Source organism: Centropristis striata, chromosome 7 (genome assembly GCF_030273125.1).
Source record: "Centropristis striata isolate RG_2023a ecotype Rhode Island chromosome 7, C.striata_1.0, whole genome shotgun sequence".
Lineage (NCBI taxonomy): Eukaryota > Metazoa > Chordata > Actinopteri > Perciformes > Serranidae > Centropristis > Centropristis striata.
Window position 1 is genome coordinate 33536544 of NC_081523.1, and position 25743 is coordinate 33562286.

General features: G+C 37.2%; 3 protein-coding genes across 3 annotated transcripts in view; 2 read left to right on the forward strand and 1 right to left on the reverse strand.

Moving 5' to 3' along the window:
- Positions 1-25743, reverse strand: part of prdm6 (PR domain containing 6) — a 118485-nt gene that overhangs the window by 50564 nt on the left and 42178 nt on the right. The gene's annotated exons all lie outside the window — the stretch shown is intronic.
- LOC131974297 (uncharacterized) lies at positions 6-13414 on the forward strand. The gene is made up of 5 exons (XM_059336551.1): positions 6-144; positions 2849-2915; positions 3812-3872; positions 10307-10355; positions 10452-13414. The coding sequence occupies exons 1-5, from the start codon at positions 6-8 to the stop codon at positions 13412-13414; spliced, it is 3279 nt and encodes a 1092-aa protein (XP_059192534.1).
- Positions 22138-24892, forward strand: LOC131974301 (uncharacterized). The gene is given in 4 exon segments (XM_059336557.1): positions 22138-22208; positions 22210-22864; positions 22985-23924; positions 23988-24892. Coding segments are annotated over 4 exon segments (2355 nt in total). The 3' UTR covers positions 24677-24892.

A 25743-nucleotide genomic window follows, 5' to 3' on the forward strand; every position in this document is an offset into this window, starting at 1 on the left:
AGAACATGGGGAGCAGGGAAGGAGTGAATGGTTTGACAATCCCCATCAAGAAGATCAGAGACAAGAGGAGGAGCAAAAACAAAAGCAAGAACAAGAGCAAGAACTCCAAAGATGCATACATGAGGAAAGGGAAATTAGAGAATTGCAAGAACTTTACAAAAAGAGACAGGAAGAAATGAGGAGAAAAAAAGTAGAGGAAGCAAGAAAGCAAGCTGAAGAATACAATATATTCAGAGACATATATACCGACCATGTGATAGGAGAGCTTTGCAGAAAAAAGGTATACAAGAAAAGCTTTGAAGAACTGAAGAAAAAACAACAAGAAGAAATGAAGGAGCTAAAACTGCAGCTTCTTGAATATGGAAGAGACGATCTGAACGAAGAAATCAATAAGCTGGAAAACAAACACAAGAAGGAAATACATGCCTGGATTCTGGAACATGTGAAGAAATCTAGCAACAACAGAGCTTGTCGCATTTTGTGACATGTTTTTTCTAAAAGCTGTACAGTTTCAGATGCAAAACTGTGAGCAACTTGAAATACTAAGTGAGATTGTTTTTCTTACTGAACTGGTGTATATAGTTGGCCTATATCATGTTATTCAGAAACCATTCACTCATTGTTTTTTATTGTCATAGAAAGTCACTAAACATTCAAGCTCACACTGTAAATATTCTTATATTATTTTGTTTAGTAACAGAAGTAAGCTTGTTTTAGTGAAGTTAAGTCATTAAGGACCTTTCTCCAAGATTTGCAAATATGTTCTTGTTTCCTTTGAAGGCACTTCACTATTTTAGAAATGTACAAAGATGAATGAACTGTTTGAAATGAGCTGATGTATGAAAATCATGAATTGGGTTCTACAATGTAACAATGTTTGGAGTCTATGAACCACTAGCCTTGAAACAATGGCCTCAACATGTTATCCTTTTTTTTTGGAAAAAACATAACATTTTTATATTTGATGCTTGATATTTTAAACTATATTTCATATGTATTTCTAAATATATATGTACAGAGGACATTTAATCACTACAAATGTTATATAAACAAATGTGAGGACGGCTGCAGCTTACTTATAGAATAATTGGCCTTTATTTACTGCAGTTAGTTCTTATGCAAGTGTCAGATTTCATCATAATGTTTTTGTTTTTTATTTATAAAGTTTTGTTTAGAGTCAATCCTGTGCAATTCAGCAGACTTTGTTTGGTTGAAGCATTAACCTTTGTCCTGTTATTGTGGTTTTATAATAAAGAGTGAGAAAAGTCTTTGACAACCAATTGGATTATTTGTGTTTTTATTTATTCATTCTTAAAGAGAGATAATGTATGTATGTGAATGCATAATTTATATCAGCAGCAAATGTATCTAGCTATCCACTAAGTATTATCATTATTATCATTATTTTAGGCTTGTAGTAGGAATAGTTTTGGTGCAAAAAAACTGACTGTAGTTGAGACTGTATGAACATTGATGTCAATCACAAGTTTATGAAGAGCCATTGTGAATCTCAGTGGGGTGGCTCCACCTGTTACCACATTAGCAGTGCCTGACTCCTTGCTAATACCAAAATAAAGAGAAGTAAAGTGTGGGATGAGCTGAGGCAAGCCAGAAAAAAACCCATCATCTGTGACAGCACCTGTCACTCAGAGCAGCCACTCCATTGATTATGCTTTACAATTTAAGCCTTGGTATAATTAAAATGTGTGAGTTATATGAAAAAAAATCACTGCACACATCACACAGTGGTGGAATGTAACTAAGTACATTTACTAGTTCTCTACAGTTTTAAGGTACTTGTAGTATTTCCATTTTTCCCCAAAGACAGCAACAGGTGTGGTGGTGTTATATAATGAAGACAAAAAAAAACTTGTTGAACTTGTCCATACCAGGATGTAGCCACAGAAAAAAACAGGATTATTATTATTTCCTGTAAGGGACATTTGAAGTGTACATGTGTAATGCGTAAGAGTTTGACTGTAACTGTAAACTGTTGATGAACTTGTTTTAAAAAAGACAGAAGATTCCGAAGACAGTTACATTGCCTCTTTAGTTGAAGTGCAACTTGTCAGACTATAGTCTTCAGACCTTATCATAAATGATGAGACAAGTGATAGTTACCCCCCCTTTAAACTTGTGTCCTGTAGTTGCATTGCATTCTGGTCCGTTTTCTTCTCCTTGGTGCTAGAAATGAGTACAAATGCTCCTGACAACTACTTTCCCTGACATTTTAAAAGAAGCTTAAACTTCAACTAGTTCACAAGTTCTAAAATAAGAAAAAACTTCAAAAATTCTCTCCAAGTCACTTGACCTGTAAGCGTCTTATAGCTAACCCTGGTTGACCTCTTAAAACCCACCAGCCTGGGTAGGTTTGGGGTTAGGATAAGACTAAAGAAAAAATTGAGCCAAACTTATAACAGAAGAACTGTGTGGCTAAACTGTTGTTTAGCATGTGGCTAAAACAATAAAACTATGTCAGTTCAAAAAGCCAAAATGTTTTTTTTATCTCAGCACAGCCTTACCCTTACCCACTGGTGGGCAGGTGAGTTTTAAGGTACAACACTTGGTGTTCAAATCCTAAGCAGTAAAGTTTAGTCAAGATTGTGTTGATTCCACATTTAATTAAAAACATACCATACTTAACAGCAAATATAAGGATCAACCTATTACTAGCTTCAACTGAGCCTAAAAATTGTTGAGTCATGAGCTGTTAACTGGCACACTGTCAAACATTGGCAGGGCCGTTTCATTGTCACATGCACTGACAGCAACCAGTCTGTTTAGAGCCTCCATTAGCTGCTTATAGTGTGTGGGCAGGGCCCATTGTTGTTAACACCTAACTCTACAGACAAGAAAAGAGATGGGACACGATCGTTACGCTCTGAGATTGAGAGGCACAACAAGAAATATATCTGGTGAGTAAATCTAACAGATAATAAATGCAAAAATAAGCAAAATAAAACACAGAAGTTGTGTGTATATGTAGCCCTTAATTTGATTAATGAAATCAGTTTATTGATAATCATCAGGTGCTGAATGTTCAGAATGGTCTGGCCTGGTTTGATGAATCAAAAATCCATTCTAACCGCAATACAAGATACAACAACTTCAGGTGAGTGAAGACTATATGTAACAAGGAAATACTAAAAAGAATAATAAATGTAGCAACCATTTTATTATTGCAACGTTGGGCAAAGCTAATATAACTAAAATATATTATAAATATAAAAATACATAATTATTTGTTGTTTACAATCCAGTTCTAATTATTTTTAATGTTCTGAAACAAAGTTATTCATGCTTGTACGCTAAGTAAAGAATCAGGTATATTTCTGAAATTGATATTTAATAATATAGCACATTTTGTGTAGTTAAGGCACTTTTATACATGGGTTTGGTATTGTGGTCAGGTGTGTTATACTGAAGTTACTTAAATAAAGTGTCTGTGTGTGTGTGTGTGTGTGTGTGTGTGTGTGTGTAAAGGCTATACACCCGATATTCCTTCTATGTATTTTCATGGTTACCTTTGGTAACTTTGTTATTCTTTGTATGAATATCTAATACTATACAATACAGTTTGAATGCACTTAGACTTTTGCAAGCTTTCTGAAAGCACTTCTCACTACACCATGTGTTAATCAAACAACTGCACTATAATTGTAACATTATCCCCAGCAACAGGGTTAACTGATTATTCAAATTAATCATAGTAAGCAGAACACTGTTTCTTGAAAGTTCAATGCTTCATTTATTGTATTTGTTCGTTTTAATTATCTAAATTTTGTAAATTTTGTGTCCTTGAACCCAACAGGTACCAACTTCAACTACTAGAGTGGAAGACGCCCATGAAACCCAACACAAGATGGCATCTAGTAAGTCAAGCTAGACTTCATTACAAAGATACTTTTTGTCAGTGTGGAGGAAGTCAGAGTCAAACATGAAGTCACGTGACAAAGAAGAATGAGGGCATTGGGCCAAACCTATAATAAGATGGCTGCAGACAGACAGAATGTAAAATGAACAACCTTTGAGTTATTATGGAGATTTGATGTGATTATACCATCTTTTAAATCATTTTAAATGATTTAGGTCTCTGCGTGTATAAAATTGAATTGATCCCATTAATCTGTGTCCCTTGGTTAAATCTCTGGGTGGAAAGGGTGTAGAGGTTTACGTTGCAGTCTACCACAGAGTCATTCTTGATATGGCAGCCAAATGGCTCCAAAGTAAAGAAGGTTAAAATACCCCCGATTTCACTGATTTATTTGTGATGTGAAAGACAAATCTAACAATAATATGAATCTAACTCAACCTGGTGCGTTTAAAAGTTCAGAAAACTGAACTAACCGAACTCTGGGTTTAGAAAAGTATTTCACTATGAGCGATAAAGGAATATGGCCAACAAAATGTATTGACTGAAAAGAGCATTTCCAAGAGCTAAGAATGAGATTCCACATTTCAGAGTAGCGAAGCACAGAATATCTTGAACCCAAGTATTCATGTTAATTTGGGATGCACAATATTATTGGGACGTTATCCGTATTAGCCAATACTGGCTTTAAAAATCTGAATTCTGTAACAAGTCGATATCCGCTGATATAATAAACCAATACAATAATAGGCTGCTACTTCCTTATTAAGCACATGACCCCTACTCATTTCTGTCAAAGAGTACACTATGTTTTTTCATTTGGGTTTCATTGCTGTACAGTTGTACAATTCACTTTTCCTTGTACCCTATGAACAGAGGTTATGATTACTTATTTTGTCACTTATGAAATTGGCCAAAATTGTTCTGGTTGTGGGTATGTTATGATTGTCTCAGGTAAAGCACCATCCAAGTCTGGTTTAAGTAGGAAGTAGGGTTGCACAACTCTCTGTGATAAACGATTCAATTCGCATATAGATACATAAGTTACGATACAATTCAAAAACGATATACTTTTATTACAAACCGATTTGATATGAATCGATACAGTGTAAGAACGATACGATTTGATTTGATTCTACAATTAATATTTGTTGTAGATATTTTAGTGTCACTCACAAGTTTTATTTTTTTATATTCTGATTCGCCATGGAGTTAAAAATCTGTTTTATTGTGGATCTAAACAAGAAAAAGACCACAAACATCTTTCTACATTTATATATATGTAAAGAAAAATCGTTGTAGAAGCTTTTTTTCCTTTCACGATCTGTTATTTCCCCCATTCAGATTTATTATGGATACTATTAAAGTAAAATAAAAAAACAGTAAGGAGTCTGTCAGCAAGAAACACTTACATCGTTTTTCATTTCCATCAGTCCCACATGAGGCTGATCATTCCTGAGAGTAGGTTTGATCTGAGTGACATCATTTACATTTTCCCTTTATCATCTAATCTATACCAATAACCAATGTCCAGTCAGGGGGCGGGGCTACCGCTAAAAGACTTCCGCATAGGATGCTCGCATGTATTCTCGCTAATGGCTCCCCGATATGCCTCCTCTCTCCTCTCTCCTCCGAGCACAAATAAGCTTTGGGATGGTCGTTAAGAAGGCGCACGTGAAAGAACTTCCAGTTCAAGCGAGGATAGAGGAGACATAAAATAAGGGACATGGGATGCACCCTTAAACTCAAGTGTGTCACCACAAGTTTTTTATTTTATTTATATGATTCGCCATGTACTTAAAAATCTGTTTTATTTCATCTAAACAACAAAAAGACCACAAACATATTTCTACATTTATAATAAATTAAAAGAAAGATCGCTCTTGAAGCTTTATTTCCTTTTGTTATCTGTTTTTTCCACTATTCAGATTTATTATGGATATTATTAAAGTAAAAAAACAAATCAGTAGAGAGTATGAGTCTGTCTGTCAGCAAGAAACACTTTTACATCGTTTGTCATTTTCATCAGTCCCACGTGAGGCTGATCATTGCTGAGTGTAGGTTTGATCTGAGTGACATCATTTACATTTTACCTTAATCATCTAACCTAATAAAATATTGGCCGGTGTTCAGCAGACACAATCATGTTCTGACATATTAAATAATTAATTTATCACCAGGATCGTCTACTACGACGGCGTATTAGGGCCATGTATGAAAAAATAAATAAATATGGACCCAGGGGAGAAGGGCCCAGCCACCATGGCACACGTAAAAACACATAACATGAGGTGATGGTACTACATCACCACATTTTATTGGTTTCTACCTGCGGGATGTCTCTTCTTCTCCATGACTCACTCTGTTTTGGGTGTTTTATCAGAGTGATTGTTTATAGTGGAGCGGCTAAGTGATATAATCTTTCAGTTTATGATACAAGCGTGAAAATTGGCATGAACACTCTCCATGGGTCACTTGACAAGAAAATTGTCCGAGACATTTAAAATTTCAAGATGGCGGCCATTTTTCAAGATGGCCGACACCTAAGTGGAGCAGTTAAGTGATATAATGGTTTATTTGGTGATACAAGCATAAAAATTGGCATGAGCAGTCTCTGTTGGTCACTTGACAATAACCCACCCACAGTTACTTGAAATTCCAAGATGGCGGCCATTTTTCAAGATGGCCGACACCTTAGTGGAGCAATTGAATGATATAATGGTTTATTTGGTGATACAAGCATAAAAATTGGCCTGAGCAGTCTCCATGGGTCGCTTAACAAGAAAATTGTCCGAGACATATGAAAGTGTAAGATGGCAGCCATTTTTCAAGATGGCTGACACCTTAGTGGAGCAATTAAATTATATAATGGTTTATTTGGTGATACAAGCATAAAAATTGGCATGAGCCGTATCTGTGGGTCACTTCACAATAACCCACCCACAGTTACTTGAAATTCCAAGATGGCGGCCATTTTCAAGATGGCCGACACCTTAGTGGAGCAATGATATTATGGTTTATTTGGTGATACAAGCAAAAAAATTGGCATGAGCAGTATCTGTAGGTCACTTGACAATAAGCAACGCACAGTTACTTGAAATTCCAAGATAGCGGCCATTTTTCAAGATGGCCGACACCTTAGTGGAGCAGTTAAGTGATACAATGGTTTATTGGGTGATATACGCATAAAAACTGGCATGAGCAGTATCTGTGGGTCACTTGACAATAAGCCAGCCACAGCTACTTGAAATTTCAAGGCGGCAGTTTTTTTTTTCAGGATGACTGCCGCCTGCCATGTGGGCCTTTAAATTATGAATTTTCTCATAGAAATGTATTGGGTTCCTCAAGAGAGGTTGTTTGACTGTGCTTTGTCTGACTCCTTGCCCACGACCTGTCCAGTTTGGTAAAACCTGACAGGAGTTCCCTCCCACCGGCGTAGCTCTCCGGGTTCATCGAGATACACATGCTCCCTTACCATGAGGGCTTTTTTAAATACTTTTTAAAATTACTTTTTTTTATAACTAACCATTACTACTGCCATTAAATATGCCAAATAAATACTAAGGGGTGGGGAAACACAGTTGTGGTGCTGAACGGACAGTGCTCCAAAATAATAATTGAGCAATGGTAATGAATGGCAATAATGACAGATCAAGAGGCAACAGCAGCTCTGGCTGACACGGAACCATGACAAACAGTATCTGAAACTATACTAGGGAACTAAACTGAAAATGTGAAAGCAATGTTACAAAGTAAAAACTGAACATGTCACAGCAAAAGGCTGGTGACAAAATAGAACATAATGCGCCGATGTGGCGAGGGGAAGCCGAGCCATAGGCCTACACTTGAAAACACAAAGGACAACAGGGAGTAACACTGGCAAAAGAAACAAGCAAATAAGTTCTAGCAGTGGCAACTGAGTCCATATCTGTAGCACTTACACTTTCCAGTACAAGCCTGGTGCACCCACATTTTGTCAACTCCCAACAACTCTCCGCAATAGGTGGAAGTGGAGTCCAGAAGACTTTCCACTCCTTGTCCTGTTTAACCCATCCCCAGTCGGACAGGCTCGGCATTTGTGGATGTCTCTCTTCAATGCCTGTCCCCACACATATCCAGCCTCATAAGAAGTCTGGGATCTTCTTGACCTCTTGACATGGATATCTTTGGTATCTTTAGCAGCAGTAGATGCCTTTTTTTGTGCCCTTTCCAGCTGTGTGTTGTTGAACATAAGTTTACAGCTTGAATTATATTTTGCTCTGTTTCTTGTCAATGTGCTTTCTGTGCCATCACCTTCATCTAGTCGGGTTGGACTACGTAAGATAGGCAGAGCATTTATTTTATGAAATAATGGAACATTTCTTGCAATGGTATCATAACCAGTATGATCTTGGTGTCCTGCTGTTTGTTTTCTCAACTGTTATGATTGCTTCTGCAATGTCTGCAGCAAATTCAAAGGCAGAGGCCGAGGGTTTAGCCTTTTACCACTTTTTAATAAGCACTTTGATGTATGGGATACAACTAAGTTCATGCCTTAACCCTACACTTAGTCCAATCGTTCATCCAATGCCATTTTTACCCTGTACGATCTGTACACCACCCGGTTAACTAAAACTACTCAGAGAGTTGTCGTCTCTTCTTTGACTAACTAACAATTGGCTGACATTGAACCCCACTCTGAGTTTAACAGCAGTCATATATCACCAGTGTGCCCTGGTAGTGCAGATACTCACTCTTGTCTAATCTGTCTATGATCAACAAATCAAAACAACTGTATTATGATGTGTTAAAACTTGTTTTCCAGAATCTAAAACCCAATACATTTCTATGAGAAAATTTATCTTTTGAGGATCCAGGGGGCAGCCATCTTGAAAATAGAAATTTCAAGTGGCTGGGAGTGTTTTTTTGTCAACCCAAGTAACTGTGGGTGGCTTATTGTCAAGTGACCCATGGAGACTGCTCATGCCAATTTTTATGCTTGTATCACCAAATAAACCATTATATAATTTAATTGCTCCACTAAGGTGTCGGCCATCTTGAAAAATGGCCGCCATCTTGGAATTTCAAGTAACTGTGGGTGGGTTATTGTCAAGTGACCAGCAGAGACTGCTCATGCCAATTTGTATGCTTGTATCACCAAATAAACCATTATATCACTTAACTGCTCCACTAAGGTGTCGGCCATCTTGAAAAATGGCCGCCATCTTGGAATTTCAAGTAACTGTGGGTGGGTTATTGTCAAGTGACCAGCAGAGACTGCTCATGCCAATTTGTATGCTTGTATCACCAAATAAACCATTATATCACTTAACTGCTCCACTTAGGTGTCGGCCATCTTGAAAAATGGCCGCCATCTTAAAATTTCAAATGTCTCGGACAATTTTCTTGTTAAGTGACCCATGGAGAGTGTTCATGCCAATTTCCACGCTTGTATCATAAACTGAAAGATTCTGGCAAAAAAGAGCACTTAGCCGCTCCACTATTATGAGTGATCCGACTGACGCTCCCCTCCAGCCTGTCGGTACACGGAGCGCTGTTTTTTGACCCTCCTCTGCTTCTTGTTGACAGTTACAGTGCATAACGTTTGTCTAAGCTTTTTTTTTTTTACAGCAGCAGGTTTATTGTTCCCAGCCTTCATTCTCATATGATGCTTCTTTACACATGCCATAGAGCTGGGTTTAGGGAATCTTTATTCATCTCTGAAGTGTGTGTGTGTTTATGCTTGCACTTGTGGTAACGGAAGGACCCAGTGAGGCATGAACCAATATTACCCCCCTTCCCCCGGGTCCGTATTTTTTTTCTCATACTTGGCCCTAATACGCCGTCGTAATATATACAGAAGCAAATAATAATAAATAATATAAAGGCATTCCTGTGCCCCTGAACAGGACACAGTTCACAGTATGAATACACAATGCAGGTTGTTATTCATGTGCAGGTGTTTGTTAAACAGAGAAAACACTTTATTATTATTATAAGTGCATGTCTACAGCTGTTAAAGTGACTGACAGCTGATCCAGCTGTGATCCACTGTCGCTGTCATTAGAAACGGACGTCGCTTCACGTGACGCTTTGGAGGGAAGGACGTCTCATGTCTCTTAAATCGTTTCCTCTCTCCTCGCTTTGCTTTGGAGGAGTCTCTCCATGCATCCCCGGTGGGCGGTGAACGGCGAAAGTGAGGGGAGCAGGGATGCAAAATAGACAACACAAGACGCAGCCCAAGTCTCTCGATACCCAATCCATGACTCTTGTCGTTTGCAATTCAAGAATTGTTACCAAACCTGCAGCTCTACAGAGTAAACTGAATTTCCTGCAGGAGCAGACAGCTGATTTTAGGAAAAGGGCTTTGATAAATGCATTATACAGTCAAGCGGCAAGACCTCTGATACATCCAGGTTCAACTTTTAAACGGAAAACAGGGAACAATCAAAATAGATAAAGATTTCTGAATTCAAGAGAAATTATATATCATCTACATATACTGGTAGGACATTGAATCAAATATACGTCCCGAATTCAAAAGCCTAATTTCATCATTGTTAAGGAAATCTGTAATGCTTTTATTCTCATTTTTTTGCAGGGTCTGAACTCAGGATCGCAGTGTTTGGGAAAAGTCAGACTGAAAAGACAACACTTAGTAACTTCATCAATGGACATCATCCAACAATGTCCAAGCAAGTCGCACCAACCCAAGGACAGTGGAGGAGAAAACCCATCAAGGTGGTGAAATCAGCAGACGTCTTCAGTCTGCCAGTGGAACGAGTGAGACTTCAGATGAAGAAGTGCGTAGCTGAAAGCCCGCCTGGACCAAATGTCCTCCTGCTGTTAGTTAAGCCTTCTGATTTCACTGAGCAGGACAGACAAAAATTGAAGTTCATCATGAGCTTCTTTGGACAAGATGCTTTTAAATACTCCATGGTCATCTTAACACAAAATGACAGGTTAGGGAATCCTTCAGTTAATCAACTCATCCAAGACGGCAGACAAAGGCAGCACAGAATGAACTTTGATGAAAGGGATTTCTCAGATTATGATCGTAAAGAATTGATGGAAAAGATTGAGATGATAGTGGATGAAAACAGAGGACAATATGTCACCTTCACCGAAGAGACAGTTCCTATGGCAGCACCTGCAAAAAACCCTCTGAACCTGGTACTGTGTGGTAGACATGGAGCCTGTAAGCATTCAGCTGCGAATGCCATTCTGGGAAAAAGTAAGTTTGGTCCACCTGCGGACTCTTCAGAGTGTGTTAAAAAGCAAGGAGAGGTGTGTGGATGTTGGGTTTCCCTGGTGGAGCTGCCTGCCTTGTATGGAAAACCTCAAGAAGCGGCAAAGAAAGAGTCACTCAAGTGCATCTCCCTCTGTGAGCCTGAGGGCGTCCACGCCTTTGTCCTGGTCTTACCTTTAGATAATCCCAGTGAGGAAGACAAGAAAGAGTTAGAGACAATCCAAAACACTTTCAGCCATAGAGTCAATGATTTCACTATGATTCTTTTTACTTCAGAGTTCAATCCTAACTTTCTACTGGTTGAGAAGTTTCTACAGGAAAACAGAGATATCCAAGATCTCCTTCAGAGCTGTGATGGACGATACTTTGTCTGCAACATCAATGACAAGCAGCAGGTCTCAGAGATGTTACACACTGTGGAAAAGATGAGAGATGTGGGATGCAGAGGGTTCACAAAAGATTTGTTTCCCAGGCTCCCAGAGAATCGGCTTTCAAGACATGCATCTTTTTTAAGGCCGGAAGGTTATCAGAAATATCAAGAAAAAGAGTTTTTCCAGGCAGGGCCAGGTAGAGCTTCTTTCAGGGTGGAGCCGAGAAGAGAATCTCAAAGATTGGAGCCGAGTAGAGAACCTCCAAGATTGAAGCTGAGAACAGAATGGACAAGATTGGAGCCGAGTAGAGAACCTCCAAGACTGAAGCCGAGAAGAGAACCTCCAAGATTGGAGCTGGGAAGAGAATCTCCAAGATTGGAGCCGAGAAGAGAACGTCAAAGATTGGAGTCGAGTAGAGACTGTCTCAGGATTGTTCTGATTGGGAAGACTGGTTGTGGAAAGAGTGCCACAGGAAACACCATATTGGGCAAAGGTCGCTTTCATTCTAAAGTTTGTCAAAAATCAGTGACCAAGCTGTGCCAAAAAGAAACAGGAGAGATTGATGGGCGGCCCGTTGCTGTGGTTGACACCCCAGGCTTGTTTGACACAACTCTGACCAATGCTGATGTTCAACAGGAGATTGTGAAATGTGTCAGCTTGTTGGCTCCAGGACCTCATGTGTTCCTACTGGTGCTGCAGATCGGCCGCTTTACACAAGAGGAACAAGACTCTGTGGAACTGATCAAGGAGTTTTTTGGCAAGAAGTCAGAAGACTTCATCATTGTTTTATTCACCAGAGGAGATGAACTTAAAACCCAAACACCTGAGGAATACATCGAAGACGACCCAGAAGGCCCTTTAAAAAATCTGATAACTGAATGTGGAGGAAGATATCACGTCTTCAACAACAACGATCGTCAAAATCGCTCTCAAGTCAGCCATCTGCTGACCAAGGTTGAGTCAATGGTCAGGGGAAATGGTGGTGCCTACTACACCTCAGATTTATTTCAAGAGGTTGAGGCAGAAATACAAAAGGAAACAGAGAAGATCCTAAAGGAAAAGGAGCCAGAGATACAGAGGGACTTGGAAAGATACTTTCAAAAAGAATTGCAAAAGAGAAGGGAAGTGGCAGGGCAAACACCTAAACTTGATCCACAAAGAGAACAGAGAGCCAAAGAAAAAGAGGAGGAGAGAAGGAGAGAGGAGAATCAGAAGAAGAAAAGGCAAGAGGAATCCCAACGACTTGAGTGGGAACAAAAACTTATCAATCTGGAAAAAGAATTTAAATATATGTCATTAAGAAATGTTGTTGCTGGCAGTGTGATGTTAATGCAAGCTAGAGAAGACATAAGAAAAGAACAAGAGGCTTGGGAGCAAGAAAATAGGGAATGGTGGGACAAACGGCATCAAGAAGAACAGAGACGGGAGGAGGAGCAAAAACTACTGAAAAAGCTCCGTCAAGAACAAGAGACAGAAATGTATATATACGAAAACTACAGAAAGGAAGATGATATCAGAAAAGTATATGAGGAAAGGGAACGCAGAGAACTACATGAGGAAATAAAGAGGAAATTTGAGGAGCAAGCAAGAAAGCAAGCTGAAGAATGCTGTGAATTCAGACACAAATATACCAGGGATGTTGATGATGAGATGGAAAAGTATGGGACAGAAATCAGGCATCTGAAGGAGAAGCAACAAACCCAAAATGACTTTGTGATAAAACAGCTGTGCAGACACAAGGTATACCAGAAAAGCTTTGATGGACTGAAGAAAAAACAAGACGAAGAAATGAAGGAGCTGAAATCGCAGCTTCTTTTACGTGAAAGAGAACATGTGAACAAAGAAATCAATGAGCTGGAAAAAAAGCACGAGGAGGAAAAATATGACTGGATTCAAGAACATGTGAAGAAAGCTAGCAAAAACAAAGCTTGTAGCATTCTGTGACGTGTTTTTGCTGACAGCTGTACAGTTTCAGATGCAAAACTGAGCTTTTCATTTTGAAATGATGTATATAGATCTTTAACAAATATCTGACATATATATGATAAATAATGTTCTAGTGGCCAGTGCACTATAACGGTGGTTTTCAAACTTTTGGTGCTCAAGGCATACCGAAATGCAAGTCATATCCGTGCCAAAATTGCCTCTATAACACATCTCATAGGGTTTTTTTTCAACTTAAGTTACTTGACTATGAGAGCTGTTAAGTTTATCTTCATGCATGTTCATTATCTGCAAAGTTCACTGCATTCGTCTAAAGGGCAAAACAAAAGCCAATGTTGTCACTTAAATACAGTGAATCTTAAGGGTAAAGTACTGAATATTGATGCAAATAAATGTGTGAAAGATAGGCTAATAACTCCTACTGTTTTATTTGATTGATTATTTTACAAGTAATGGCTGATTAACATATCAAAAGCTGTCATAAAATATATCACTGAGTATCACAAGCTCACAATGTAAATATTTGTTTTATTCATTTGTTTAGTTATGTTTATGATAATACAAGGTAAATACTGTTTGTAACCCTGAAGAAATGTTAAGTCATTAACAATTTTCCCGCCTTTACATGCACTTCACTAGTTTAAAAATGTGCATAGATGAATGAACTGTGAAAATGTTAATGTTGTTAATCACTGAGTGTCTTTTATATGATCCATTTATATGTTAAGGGTAAAGTACTGAATTATGATGCAAATAAATGGGTGAAAGATAGGCTAATAACTCATTGTGTTTTATTTGATCTATTAGTTGATATTTTTGTTTTACAAGGAATGTCTTTTTTCTGATTTACATAACAAAAGTTGTCATAAAATGTCACTAAACATTCAAGCTCACAGTGTAAATATTTGATTTATTCTTTTGTTTTGTTATGTTTATGATAACAGAAGATTCATACTCTTTGTAACCACATTTTAGAAAAGTTAAGTCATCAAGAATCTTTCTCCACTGCAAAATGTACAAATATGTTCTTGTTTCCTTTGAATGCACTTCATTGTTTTAAAAATGTACATATATGAATCAACTGTGAAAATGTAGCTTTTTTAAAATCACTTAGTATCTTTTATATGATCTATTATTTTATATTTCTGTTTTACAAGGAATGTCTATTTTCTTATTTACATATCAAAGCGAATACTGTTTGTAGTTTAAAAAAAAAAAATTATCTCTTATCTCTCTTATCTTTGTTGTCTGCAAAAATTGCAAATATGTTCTTGTTTCCCTTGAAAAGTCAACTGTTTGAAACAAGCTGATGTTTGTGTTTTAGAGACAGTGACGTCTGCAGCTCACTTGGAGAAGAATTGGCCTTTATTTGCTGGCTTTTTGGTCAGAATTCATCATAATGGTTTATTATTTTTTATCAGAACTTTCTGTCATGGATAAGTTTTGTTTGGAGTCAATCCTATGCATCCAGCAGACTTTTGCTTTGTTGTAGCATCAACCTTCGTCCTGTAATTGTGGTTTCAATGCTATATTGTGCTTTTAAAAAAAAAAAGAGTGAGTAAAGTCTGTGACAACAAATTGGATTTGTGTTTCTATTTATTTATTCTTTGAGAGATAATGTATGTGTGTGTATGAATAGTTTATATCAGCAGAAAGTATATCTCTTTGTTTTATTATTATTAAGTATTTTAGTAGGAGTATTTCTGGTGCACAAAACAGATACGCAAGTATAAGTTTATGAAGAGCCATTGTGAAGCTCAGTGTGGTGGCTCCTGCTGTTGCCATCTTGGCCATCTTGCCTGACTCCTTGCTTATCCAAAAATAAACAGAAGCTTGTGTGGGTGGAGCAGAGGCGAGCCAAAAAAAACATTGATGCTCACACGCATTACCTGTGACAGCACCTGTCACTCAGAGCAGCCACCACATTGAATATCCTTTGTACTTTCCGCCTTGATATAATTAAAATGTGTGAGTTATATAAAAAAAAATCCCCTCCTATCAGTGGTGGAATGTAACTCAGTACATTTACTCAAGTCCTGTAGTTAACAACAACTTAACAATTGTAAGGTACTTGTACTTTACTTGAGTATTTTTATTTTATGTAACTTTATACTTCTATTTCACTACATTTTGAGGTAAATATTGGACCAGCTTCAGTGACTTTTCAGGTCAAGACTTACCATAAAAACATGATCAACTTAAAGTGATTAGATATTTTAGTCAAATTAAACCTTATAACAGTATATTAAGTAGTTATGAGCCCTACCTTGAGACAATTAAAATGCTGCTTACATACATGTATCTACAATAATTAATATATATATAATTAATATAATATAAAAAAAAATCTGAGTGGGGCCATTCTGCATAACAAGTTTATTTTTGATACATTAAGTACATTTTGATTCCTACATTTTTGTACTTTGACTTTTGAACGCAGGACTTTTACTTGCAGTGGATTCATTTCACAGTGTGGTGTTAGTACATTTACTTAAGTAGGCTAATTGGAATACTTTTTCCACCACTGCCGCACATACAGTACATGAATGGGCAAATTAGCTATGAAGACTAAAACCCTTTTCATACCAGGCTATAAACATGTATATTTCTGCTGTAAAGTCAGGCACTGGGATAGGGACTAACTCGATGTTGGAGTTAGCTCATTTGAGAAAAATGCAGTTTTGGGGGCACAAAATTATGTAAAAGTCTGATACACTCCCTGAGGTCAAGGTTCTTTGTCATATGCTAAATAGTTCGAGTAAAACAGCTGTTGGCAATGAAATGATGTGTTTGTTTCCTCCAACAATGCTCTTAGGAATACGCTCCAGGGCAAGAGCACTTCAGTTTTCAGTTTTCATTTCCAATGACGGGAAAGATGTGCTTATTCTTGCCTATTCCAGTTTTCAGGGAATTTCCACATCTGCAGACAATAGGAGGCCTTCGAATTTCAACACACTGACATATCTAAAGATGAGTAATGCATCTTGTTTCAGCTGTGTTCATTTTTTTTAACATGCATCTTGTAGACATTTTTTCAGCTTCATACCACCAGCAAGACAGGCGGGTCTGTGAACAGCGCCGCAAATGGCTGCAGGTCCGGATGGCTGCCTGGCTATGCTGGCCCCCCTCTCCTGTGGCATGTTATAAGTCTGTTCATGTTGTGAAGTGTATTATGTTTATGTTGCTGAGGTTTTTTTTTCCTCCTTTCCTTTCCTCAAGTGTGCTGTATTTCTCTCCCTTCCTCCCTGGTCACCTTTGTCGTACTGTTTGTGTGTGTTGTATACGTTTGGACGGGATGATGGCTCATTTCGTTGTCCTAGTGCTTGTTACTCATTTTGTATTGCCTTATGCCAAATGCTGGCTATTATAAATTCTCTGCAGCGTCTATTTTAATTACCTGTAGAAGCAGTTCAGCTTGTTTGTGCAACATCCTTTACATACTGGGCTGTGTCATTGTTGTCATGCCTCTGTTCCGCCCAGCTGACAGAAAAGGCTTTTCCTTGTTGAGTTGACCTCATATTGCAGCTGATCCTTTACTCTTTGATAACAACATTACGCGACAAGAACTTCACCTGGTAAGTAGACGATCAGAAAATGAATGCACCAAGTAAAGAAATGTATCAAATGTTCTGATAATTTTTATGTATGTGTATTACAGAAATACTTAATCAATGGAATAATTAAATCAGTTTATTAATTATTCCACAGATGTCACCTGTTCTGGTGATAAAATGGATTAAAACCAAAGTCTGAGAGTGAGAGAGAGAACTTGGACAAAAACTACAAAAAGCAACAAACTACAAGAAAAGATCGACAGCAATAACCTCAGGTAGGTGCAGCATATTCAAAAGGACATAGAGAAAACAAATAACTTTGGCTGACAATACTGCCCTACAAAGCCTAACTGCAGTAACTACTAAGGGTAAAACTGAGAAAAACTGCTTTAATGTTTTTTAACTGGCCAGCCAAATAGGAAGGTAAGTGATATGACACCTATTTCTACATGTATTGATGATGAAATTTTAATGCTCAAAACTCATGACGATTTATTTGACCATTGACACCAAAAATGTAGTTACTGCACTCTGGCTTGCATTGCTCTAAAATGTTCTAATAGTAATGCACAAACATAGTGCAGTAACTACAATGTTGTTGTCTTCTTTCAGCTTTTATATTTAGTTTTCAGTGAAGAAACATTTTGTTATAAGTGTATTTAAAAGTGTTTGACAGCTTTATTCAAATATTAGTTAATTTTAGACTTAATATTATAAAGTAATGTTATATTTTAGTCTTAATATAATTTTATCTCACTTTTTTACTTCATCACTATCTAGATAACAATTGAGTAAGTGTAAGTGAACTTACTGCAGTCTGCTTTGGTTTTGAGTTGGATTTTATTGTAACTGCAATTTTTATTTCAATATTTATCTGAAATAAAGCAAAATTGAAATTTTTGTCAAAAAATAAAACGGACATTCATTTTTAGTTATAACTCAATTTCAACTAAAAATTTAGTTACTGCAGTTAGACTTTACAGGGCATAAACCTGATATTATTTTTTATTTATTTTTACCTGAATGCTACTGCTAACACTTAACAGAGGTAAGTGTTCAGTTCACTTGCACTATGGTTAGACTGTAAACCATTAAAGATAACACTATAAAAAAACATTAATGAACTTGATCTATATGTGAGCCTACTGCTTATAAATGTAATCTGACTGCACTGACAGCGTTCTGACCACTTTTAGGACAGTAAAATTATTGTGCATGGTTACTTTATGTTTGTATTTTATTATACTCAGTGTACCTTGTTTCCTTAAACCCAACAGACACCCAACTGGTTCTCCAAGTGTGCTGAGAAGTGACATGACGCCATCGCCATACGGTAAGTTTGATCTGTTAGCGAGAAGGTATTTGTTATCACTGAAACACATCATGCCAACATGAATGAGGTCAACTACACAGACAATGACTTGCTGTGTAACCATTTAATTCCAATTGGCTAATCTTGGTAAACTTTGGTACTGAACACACAAAAGTGTCTTCAGTAAACATACAACCCTGATTACAAAAAAGTTGTAAGGTTTAGGCCTGTCAGAATAACAACATTTTTAGGAAAATATATTTTCCCAGAAACTATCACGATAAACGATAGTATCCTTGATATTGTTTTAGGACCATTTTAAGCCACTGATATAATGATATTAGAGCATAATAATCCAAGTACATCCTTTTCCACAATTCATTTTAAAACATTGGAATTGAATTGTGGAAAAGAAATATTAAAACATCCTAGATAAATAGAACATAAATAGATAAACTACAATTAAAAAAAAGTAGATTGTCAGACTCTGTTAACAAAAATTGTACAGAGATAAATATTTATTATTATATATTATAAATGATATATAAACACCTGTTTTGGAGATTTTTTTGGTAATTCCTAATGCCTGTCATTTGCAGTATTACAAAAAAAAGCACAAAAAGTCTGAGTTATAACGCGTCCACTATAAGTGTGGTGTGGGCAGGGCAGTGTGTGTGTGTGTGTGTGTGTGTGTGGACAAGCAAGTTGGAGCAAGCGGTGTATTCTGGTGGCAGTTAATGCAGTGAGGGGCTCTCCATGTCCATTTTGTTCCCGGCTGAGTAAACTGGGTGGGATGGTCATGTTTTAAAAGCACTTCCACGTTGGTTGTATTGCTAGTTTGCTTTGCTATTATTCTCATTGTGGCAGGTAGACGTTACTGGGTTCTCCTCGCTCATTCGGCAAAATCCGAAATGTTCCCACACCACACCGGCTTTGACACCAATTCCATTTATTCTGGCAAGTTTTCTGGAATTGTGAAGCCGTCTGGAAACTTAACTTTCACTAACACACTCACTATGCTTCAGCTGGCTTGCGTCTGCACTGTGTGTGTGTGTGTGTGTGTGTGTGTGTGTGTGTGTGTGTGTGTGAGAGACGGAAAGAAGCAGCGTGACTGGCGAAAATGTTGATGACTTATGTAAATAAACACGCATGTAAACAACAATTATCACTCCAGAACTATCGTGTCCATTTTATATATCGAACAATAAGTTGATATAGTGATTATCGTTACAGGCCTAGTGAGGTTGTCTAAAAACTAAATCATTTTTTGATATGTTGCTATTCTTTTGGGATGGGCACTAAAGGGAAGATGGATTCGTTATGGAGGGAAATTGATTTTAACCCTCTGGGCCCACTAAGGACATTTTCAGCCATTTCAGAAATTTTTCACTTTATTTTTGGCAATAATTTTGGCTGTGATACTGCAAATGACATGATTTTTGGAAGAAGGATTTCTTTCTTGATATACTTTGGAATTCGAATTAAATTTTTTCTAATGGCTCTATAATGCACTGTGTACAAGCTTACTACCCTTTTGAGCCCTTTCGGGCTGAAAATGTCCACCCCCAAAAAAATGCTATAAAAACTTTACAGATTAATATTTTTTTCTACTTTTTTTCTGCATAAACCTCTTAAACAACTTCTGCCCTGCTCAAAACTACCAAACATTCAAAGATTTTGAGAATTTTAACCCTTTAAATGCCAGATTGATTGCACAATGTCACTGTTTTTCAAAGAAAAAACACAAATATTTTCCATATAATAAATAATTTTTTGCTAGGGCATTGGTTTTTATCACAGCCTTGGGTAGGTCAAAGATTAAGAACAAAATTGATTTTGATGCATTTTCAGTTTTTGTGTAGTGTCAGATTTAAAATGTAAAAACCCCTTTTTGGCCACTTGATAGCAGACATGTCCACTTCTAAATAACACTTTAAAAATATTACTGAAATATATGTTTTTCCAACTTTTTGGGGTTAAATCTTTTGATCAACTTCAGTCCTGATAAAAACAATCAAATATTCAATTATTTTCAGGAATTTAACCCTTTAAATGCCAGCTTGATTCCATGATGTCACTGTTTTTCAAATAAAAAACACACAAAAATTGAGTTATTTTCCATATAATAAATATTTTTTGGCTGGGGCATTTATTTTTTATCACAGCCTTGGCTATGTCAAAAATTAGCAACAAAATTGATTTTGATGCATTTATAGTTTTTTGTGTAGTGTCAGATTTAAAATGTAAAAACCAATGCCCCAGGCAAAAAAAAATTATTAGATGAAAAATAACTACATTTTTGTGTATTTTTCATATAAAACATCAGTGACATCATGCAGTCAAATTGGCATTTAAAGGGTTAAAATCCTCAAAATCTTTGAATGTTTAATAGTCTTGAGCAGGGCTGAAGTTGTTTAAGAGGTTTATGCAGAAAAAAGTAGAAAAAAATATTAATCTGTGAAGTTTTTATAGCATTTTTTTTGGAGGTGGACATTTTCAGCCCAAAGGGCTTGAAATGGTAGTAAATTAAAGTGGGCCCAGATGGTTAAGAATGCAACTCAAAGAGCATGGCATAACAATGCACAGCAATATATCTGATGCATAATACTTATTTTTATTTAAAACAGTTACTATTTGATTGAGATAATTTATATACAACAAACAACAAGTGACAGAAAGCATTAACTAATAGGTCTATTCATCACACAAAGGAGTCAACTATTGCAGAAGCGAGTTTAAAAGAAAAGACAGCCATGGGCAACAGTAACAGCAAACAAAAAAAATGCAAATAAAAAGGACTGCACTTCAAATAAACATTTTTAAAGTAGAATGATCTTACTGGAAGAAGTGGAAGAAATAGGCCTACCAACCCAGAAAATGCCCAGCTTGAACCAGACTTCCACCATCGTTTAGCTCACGAAGAACCAAATGTTCACTAAAATATACCTCTAATTTGTTTACATCTGGTTTTCCGTTATTCACTAACAGCAGAATCCGTTGAAGTCCGACAAAATGTCCAGTGACAAAAATGCTTCAGAGCTGCATGCTTCACTGCTGCCAAAAAAAACTAGATCACAGCATGCTTGTATAAGCCAGTTAGGTGACTGCTACATTTTTGTTCCACCACAGTTTCATAAGGAACTAAAGTTATTTATACACTTGTCAGTCTGCACAGTTTGCCTGAAGATCATAGTGATCATAGTGATACAACGCTAGGTCAGATTAAAGAGGGCCCGAGGGGGCCGAGTGAGTGACTCGTGGCTCCAATCGTGTGCCTACACTACCCTTTGGTCGGACCTCACAGCTTCTTGGGGCATCAGACTTATCAGTGCTCAATGTGATAGAATGGCCCTTATTCCCAATGTGCGTTATGTCGGCATCCATCTAAAAACACAGACCTTTTCCATGTTTTGTGGGTGTGACTTTCTTGCACTGTCAGCATCCAATAATATTTAGATTCTATTTTTAACATAGCGTTACATTGCACGTGGGTTTATTTGGAATATAAGCAAAATAAGCTACTTTTCATTAAGGAATTACTTGAAAAATACATGCACTAAAGCCTTCCTATCCAATCAATACAAATAGTATGTACCTGGAAATTCTGTTATTTTGCCCTGGAAATTTAAATCTTCCAGGACAGGTGGACCAGCACCAGTTTTTACAGTTTACATCAGCTTTTTCATGTAGAAACAATAGAAAATAGATGGAGTTTTAATTTGATATAATTTTAATGCTTTGGCTTTTGTTGTTTTACAGCATCTGAATTGGGATCGTGTTGTTTGGAAAAACAGTACACAAAAGAAGACAACACTGACTAACACAAAGACAAATAATCAAGAGGTTTTTAAATACTCATGGAGACACAGAATCAGAAGATACAGAAAGCTTCAGTGAACTAAGTCATCAGAGACTGCAAAAAAAGACAGCAACATAAACTTTGATGAAAAATATTTTCTTTACTATGGTTTTCAGACACAGTTGGTAAAGATGGAGAATATAGTAAGCCACAACAAAGGAAGACGTAGAAACAGTGTCAAAGTTGATTCAATAACTTTCAAACCAGTACTAAACTTAGTACTGTGTGGAAGATTTGGAGCCTGGAAGACTTCAGCAGCCAATGCCATTCTCAGAGAAAGAAATATTGGTGCACTTGCCAACTCATCGGACTGTGTTAAAAATCAGGGAGAGGTGTGCGGACGTTGGGTTTCCCTGGTGGACCTCCCTGCATTGTATGGAAAATCTGAAGAAAACGTGAAGAAGGAATCACTCAAGTGTATTTCCGCTTGTGAGCCAGAAGGCATTCATGCTTTTATCTTGGTCCTACCTGTGGGTCCGCCAACTGAGGAAGACAAGAAAGAGTTAGAGGCCATCCAGAACGCATTTGGCTCGCGAGCGTATGGCATCACTATGATTCTGTTCACCGTCAAGTCAGATCCAAATTCTCCTGCTATTGTAAGATGTCTGAAGGAGAATTTGCACATCCAAGCTCTCATTCAAAAGTGTGGAGAAAGTTATTTTGTCTTTGACATTACAGATAGACAGCAGGTCTTTCACGTGTTGCACACTGTAGAAAAGATGAGAGCGGGTAAAAAACAAAGATCGAAGAGTCTCGATATTCAGCAGGGCACTGGTGAATCCATTTCTTTCATGGAATTTAAATCTAAAAGTCTAGAGAGCAGTGACAGGTGCAATGTGAAAAAGACGAGTGCTGGTGAATCCAGATCTTTCACAAAAGGAATGATAGCAGAGTCCGAGGCAAATGAAGTTGAAAAACAAAAACAGGAGAGTGTAGAGAGCGAGGACTGTCTCAGGATGGTGCTGATTGGGAAGACTGGCTGCGGAAAAAGTGCAACTGCTAACAGTATTTTGGGCAAAGAGTGCTTCGAATCTAAAGCCAGCCCAAATTCAGTGACTGTGGTTTGCCGGAAAGAAACAGCTGAGATTGATGGACGGCATGTTGTCATAGTTGACACCCCCGGCTTGTTCGATACAACTCTGGGTAATAAAGAAGTTAAAGAGGAGCTTGTGCAATGTGTCACCTTGATGGCTCCAGGGCCTCACGTTTTCCTGTTATTGCTGCCGATCGGCCGCTTTACACAAGAGGAGAGAGATACTGTTGAACTGATCAGGGAGTTTTTTGGTGAGAAGTCGGGAGACTACATCATTGTTGTATTCACCAGAGGAGATGAACTTAGAAATCAAACATTTGAGAGTTACATTGAGGAAGACAGAGGAGGCTATGTCAAAAAACTGCTCGTTGACTGTGGAGGAAGATACCAGGTCTTCAATAACAAAGATAAGTCTCGTGGTCAAGTAAGAGAGCTACTGGGCAAAGTTGAATCGATGGTGAACAGAAATGGTGGCGACTGTTACACCTCCGAGTTGTTCCAAGAAGCTGAGGGAGCCATTCAAATGGAAGTGAAGAGGATCCTGAAGGAAAAGGAGCCAGAGATGATGGACTTTGAAAATAAATGCAGAGAAGAAATGGAGGCGAAGAAAAAAGAATTGGCAGAACTGATGACCAAACCCGAACAAGACAGAGAAACCAAAGAAATCCAGGAACTGGCAGAATACATTAAAAAGGAAGAACATAGACTGAAGCAAAAACAAGAAGAGAGAAAAGCAGAGGAAAAGATGAAAAGTAGGCAGGAAAAGGTTCTAAAAATGCAAGAGGAAGGAAATCAAGCCATGGGAAAAAAAATAGAACATGGAGCTGAAAAACAACAAACTGCTGACAAAGAGTTGATGCAGAACAGAGAAGAGTCAAGCCAAGAACAAGAGCAACAAGAGTTAAGGGAGAAGCAAGACAGGAAAACGTTTGAGAAGCGATACAAAGAAGATCAAAAGAGACGAGCTGAGCAAAAACGACTTAAAAAACTCAAACAAGCAAATGAGCAGAAACTCGAAAGCTATGAAAACAAAACAAAAGAAGACGATCAAATCAGGAGAGAACATGAGGCAAAGGAATTCAAATTATTAGAAGAACTCTACATGGTAAAGCGAGAGGAAAAAAGGAAGATGACTGAAGAGGAGGCCAGGAGGCAAGCCGAAGAATGCAATGATTTTAGACACATCTATGCCAAGGTTGGTTCAGCCGAGATGGACGAGAATGGACAAGAAATGGACGAGGATCCAAAGGGGAAGCAACAAAACCAAAACGACATCATAAAAAAGCTGCGCAAAAACAGAATATACCAGAAAAACTTAAAGGAATTGAAGAAAAAACAAGAACAAGAAATGAATGAGCTGAAATCAAGGCTTTTCCTGCATGACACAGAATATCTGATCAAAGAAATGAGTGAGCTCGAGAAGAAGCATGTAGAGGAACTACAAAACTGGATTCAATTTCATGTGAAAAAAGCCAGTGAAAACAAGGCTTGTCGCATTCTTTAAGGTGTTTTCTTGCCCCGAACAGCTGCACACTTTCAGCTGCAAAACTCTGAGCTTTTGCTTGAAACACTTAAAAGTTTAAGTGAGATTGAATGTGTATGTCATATTGAACTGGTGTGCACTGTTGTTCATAAAGCATTACTTTATTTAGCAATGTCTGACATAAAAATAACAATATGATAAACAATTGTTGGTACTGGTATTGTTTTAAGTGTAAATCTCTGTGAGTTTAACTTTACGCATGTTATGGCAAGCCTATATTGTCTTTTTGTACAGAGCCTTGAGTTTCCTACTTTTTAAGAGATATTAGAGCAAATGATTAAGGTAAACAAGTGAAACCTGACACAAATAATAATGTATAAGGAAATGATTTTGTTTTAAAAGGAATGTCTATTTTCCTGTTTACATATTAACAGCAGTCATAAAATGTATCTAAACATTAACAGTTAACTGTCATACTTTAGTTGAGGCATGTTTTAAAATGAAGTGACAATTAGTCATTTAAAATGTTTCTCCTCTCTTTTATTTTAAGCCCACTTTACATTTTGAAATTGTATATGGGTGAATTAAGGGTTTGAATCCACTTTTTTGTTTTCTTGTTTTTTATGTATTGAAATCAATAAGAATGTTGCTACTGTTATAATGTTTGGAGTCTAGGATCCACTGTCCTTTTTTTTTTACCAAACCAAATGTGTAAAACCATTTTCTGATCTGGTGATTGATGTTTTAAACCACATTTAAGAAATATATATTGTCCTGAATGCAGAAAGAATTATGCAACATACTTTGGAACACGTAGGCTTTCATTTGCAGTTAGTTCTTAACTGATGCTACTGTTTATTGTAATGTAAAGTGTCAAATTAAATCACAATGGTTTTTCCTCATGAACTAGTTTGCCCTGTTTTTTTCTCATTTACAGTCAATGCCGTACAATGCAGCAGTCTTTTCCTGGTAGTCCTGCCAAGTATTTGTCCTTTGACTGTTCACGACACTTCTTTTTACTTTCATATTAAAAATCATTACATAATAACAGATTGGATTATTTGTATTTTTATGTGTGAAAAGACAGA

What these genes read in the sequence shown, in the direction of transcription:
- LOC131974297 (XM_059336551.1), top strand. Translation starts at nt 6, where the DNA reads ATGGGGAGCAGGGAAGGAGTGAATGGTTTGACAATCCCCATCAAGAAG. An exon ending in CCAACACAAGATGGCATCTA is followed by an intron (nt 3,873 to 10,306) that starts GTAAGTCAAGCT and finishes CAATCAAAATAG; the next exon opens with ATAAAGATTTCTGAATTCAA. An exon ending in TATATCATCTACATATACTG is followed by an intron (nt 10,356 to 10,451) that starts GTAGGACATTGA and finishes ATTTTTTTGCAG; the next exon opens with GGTCTGAACTCAGGATCGCA.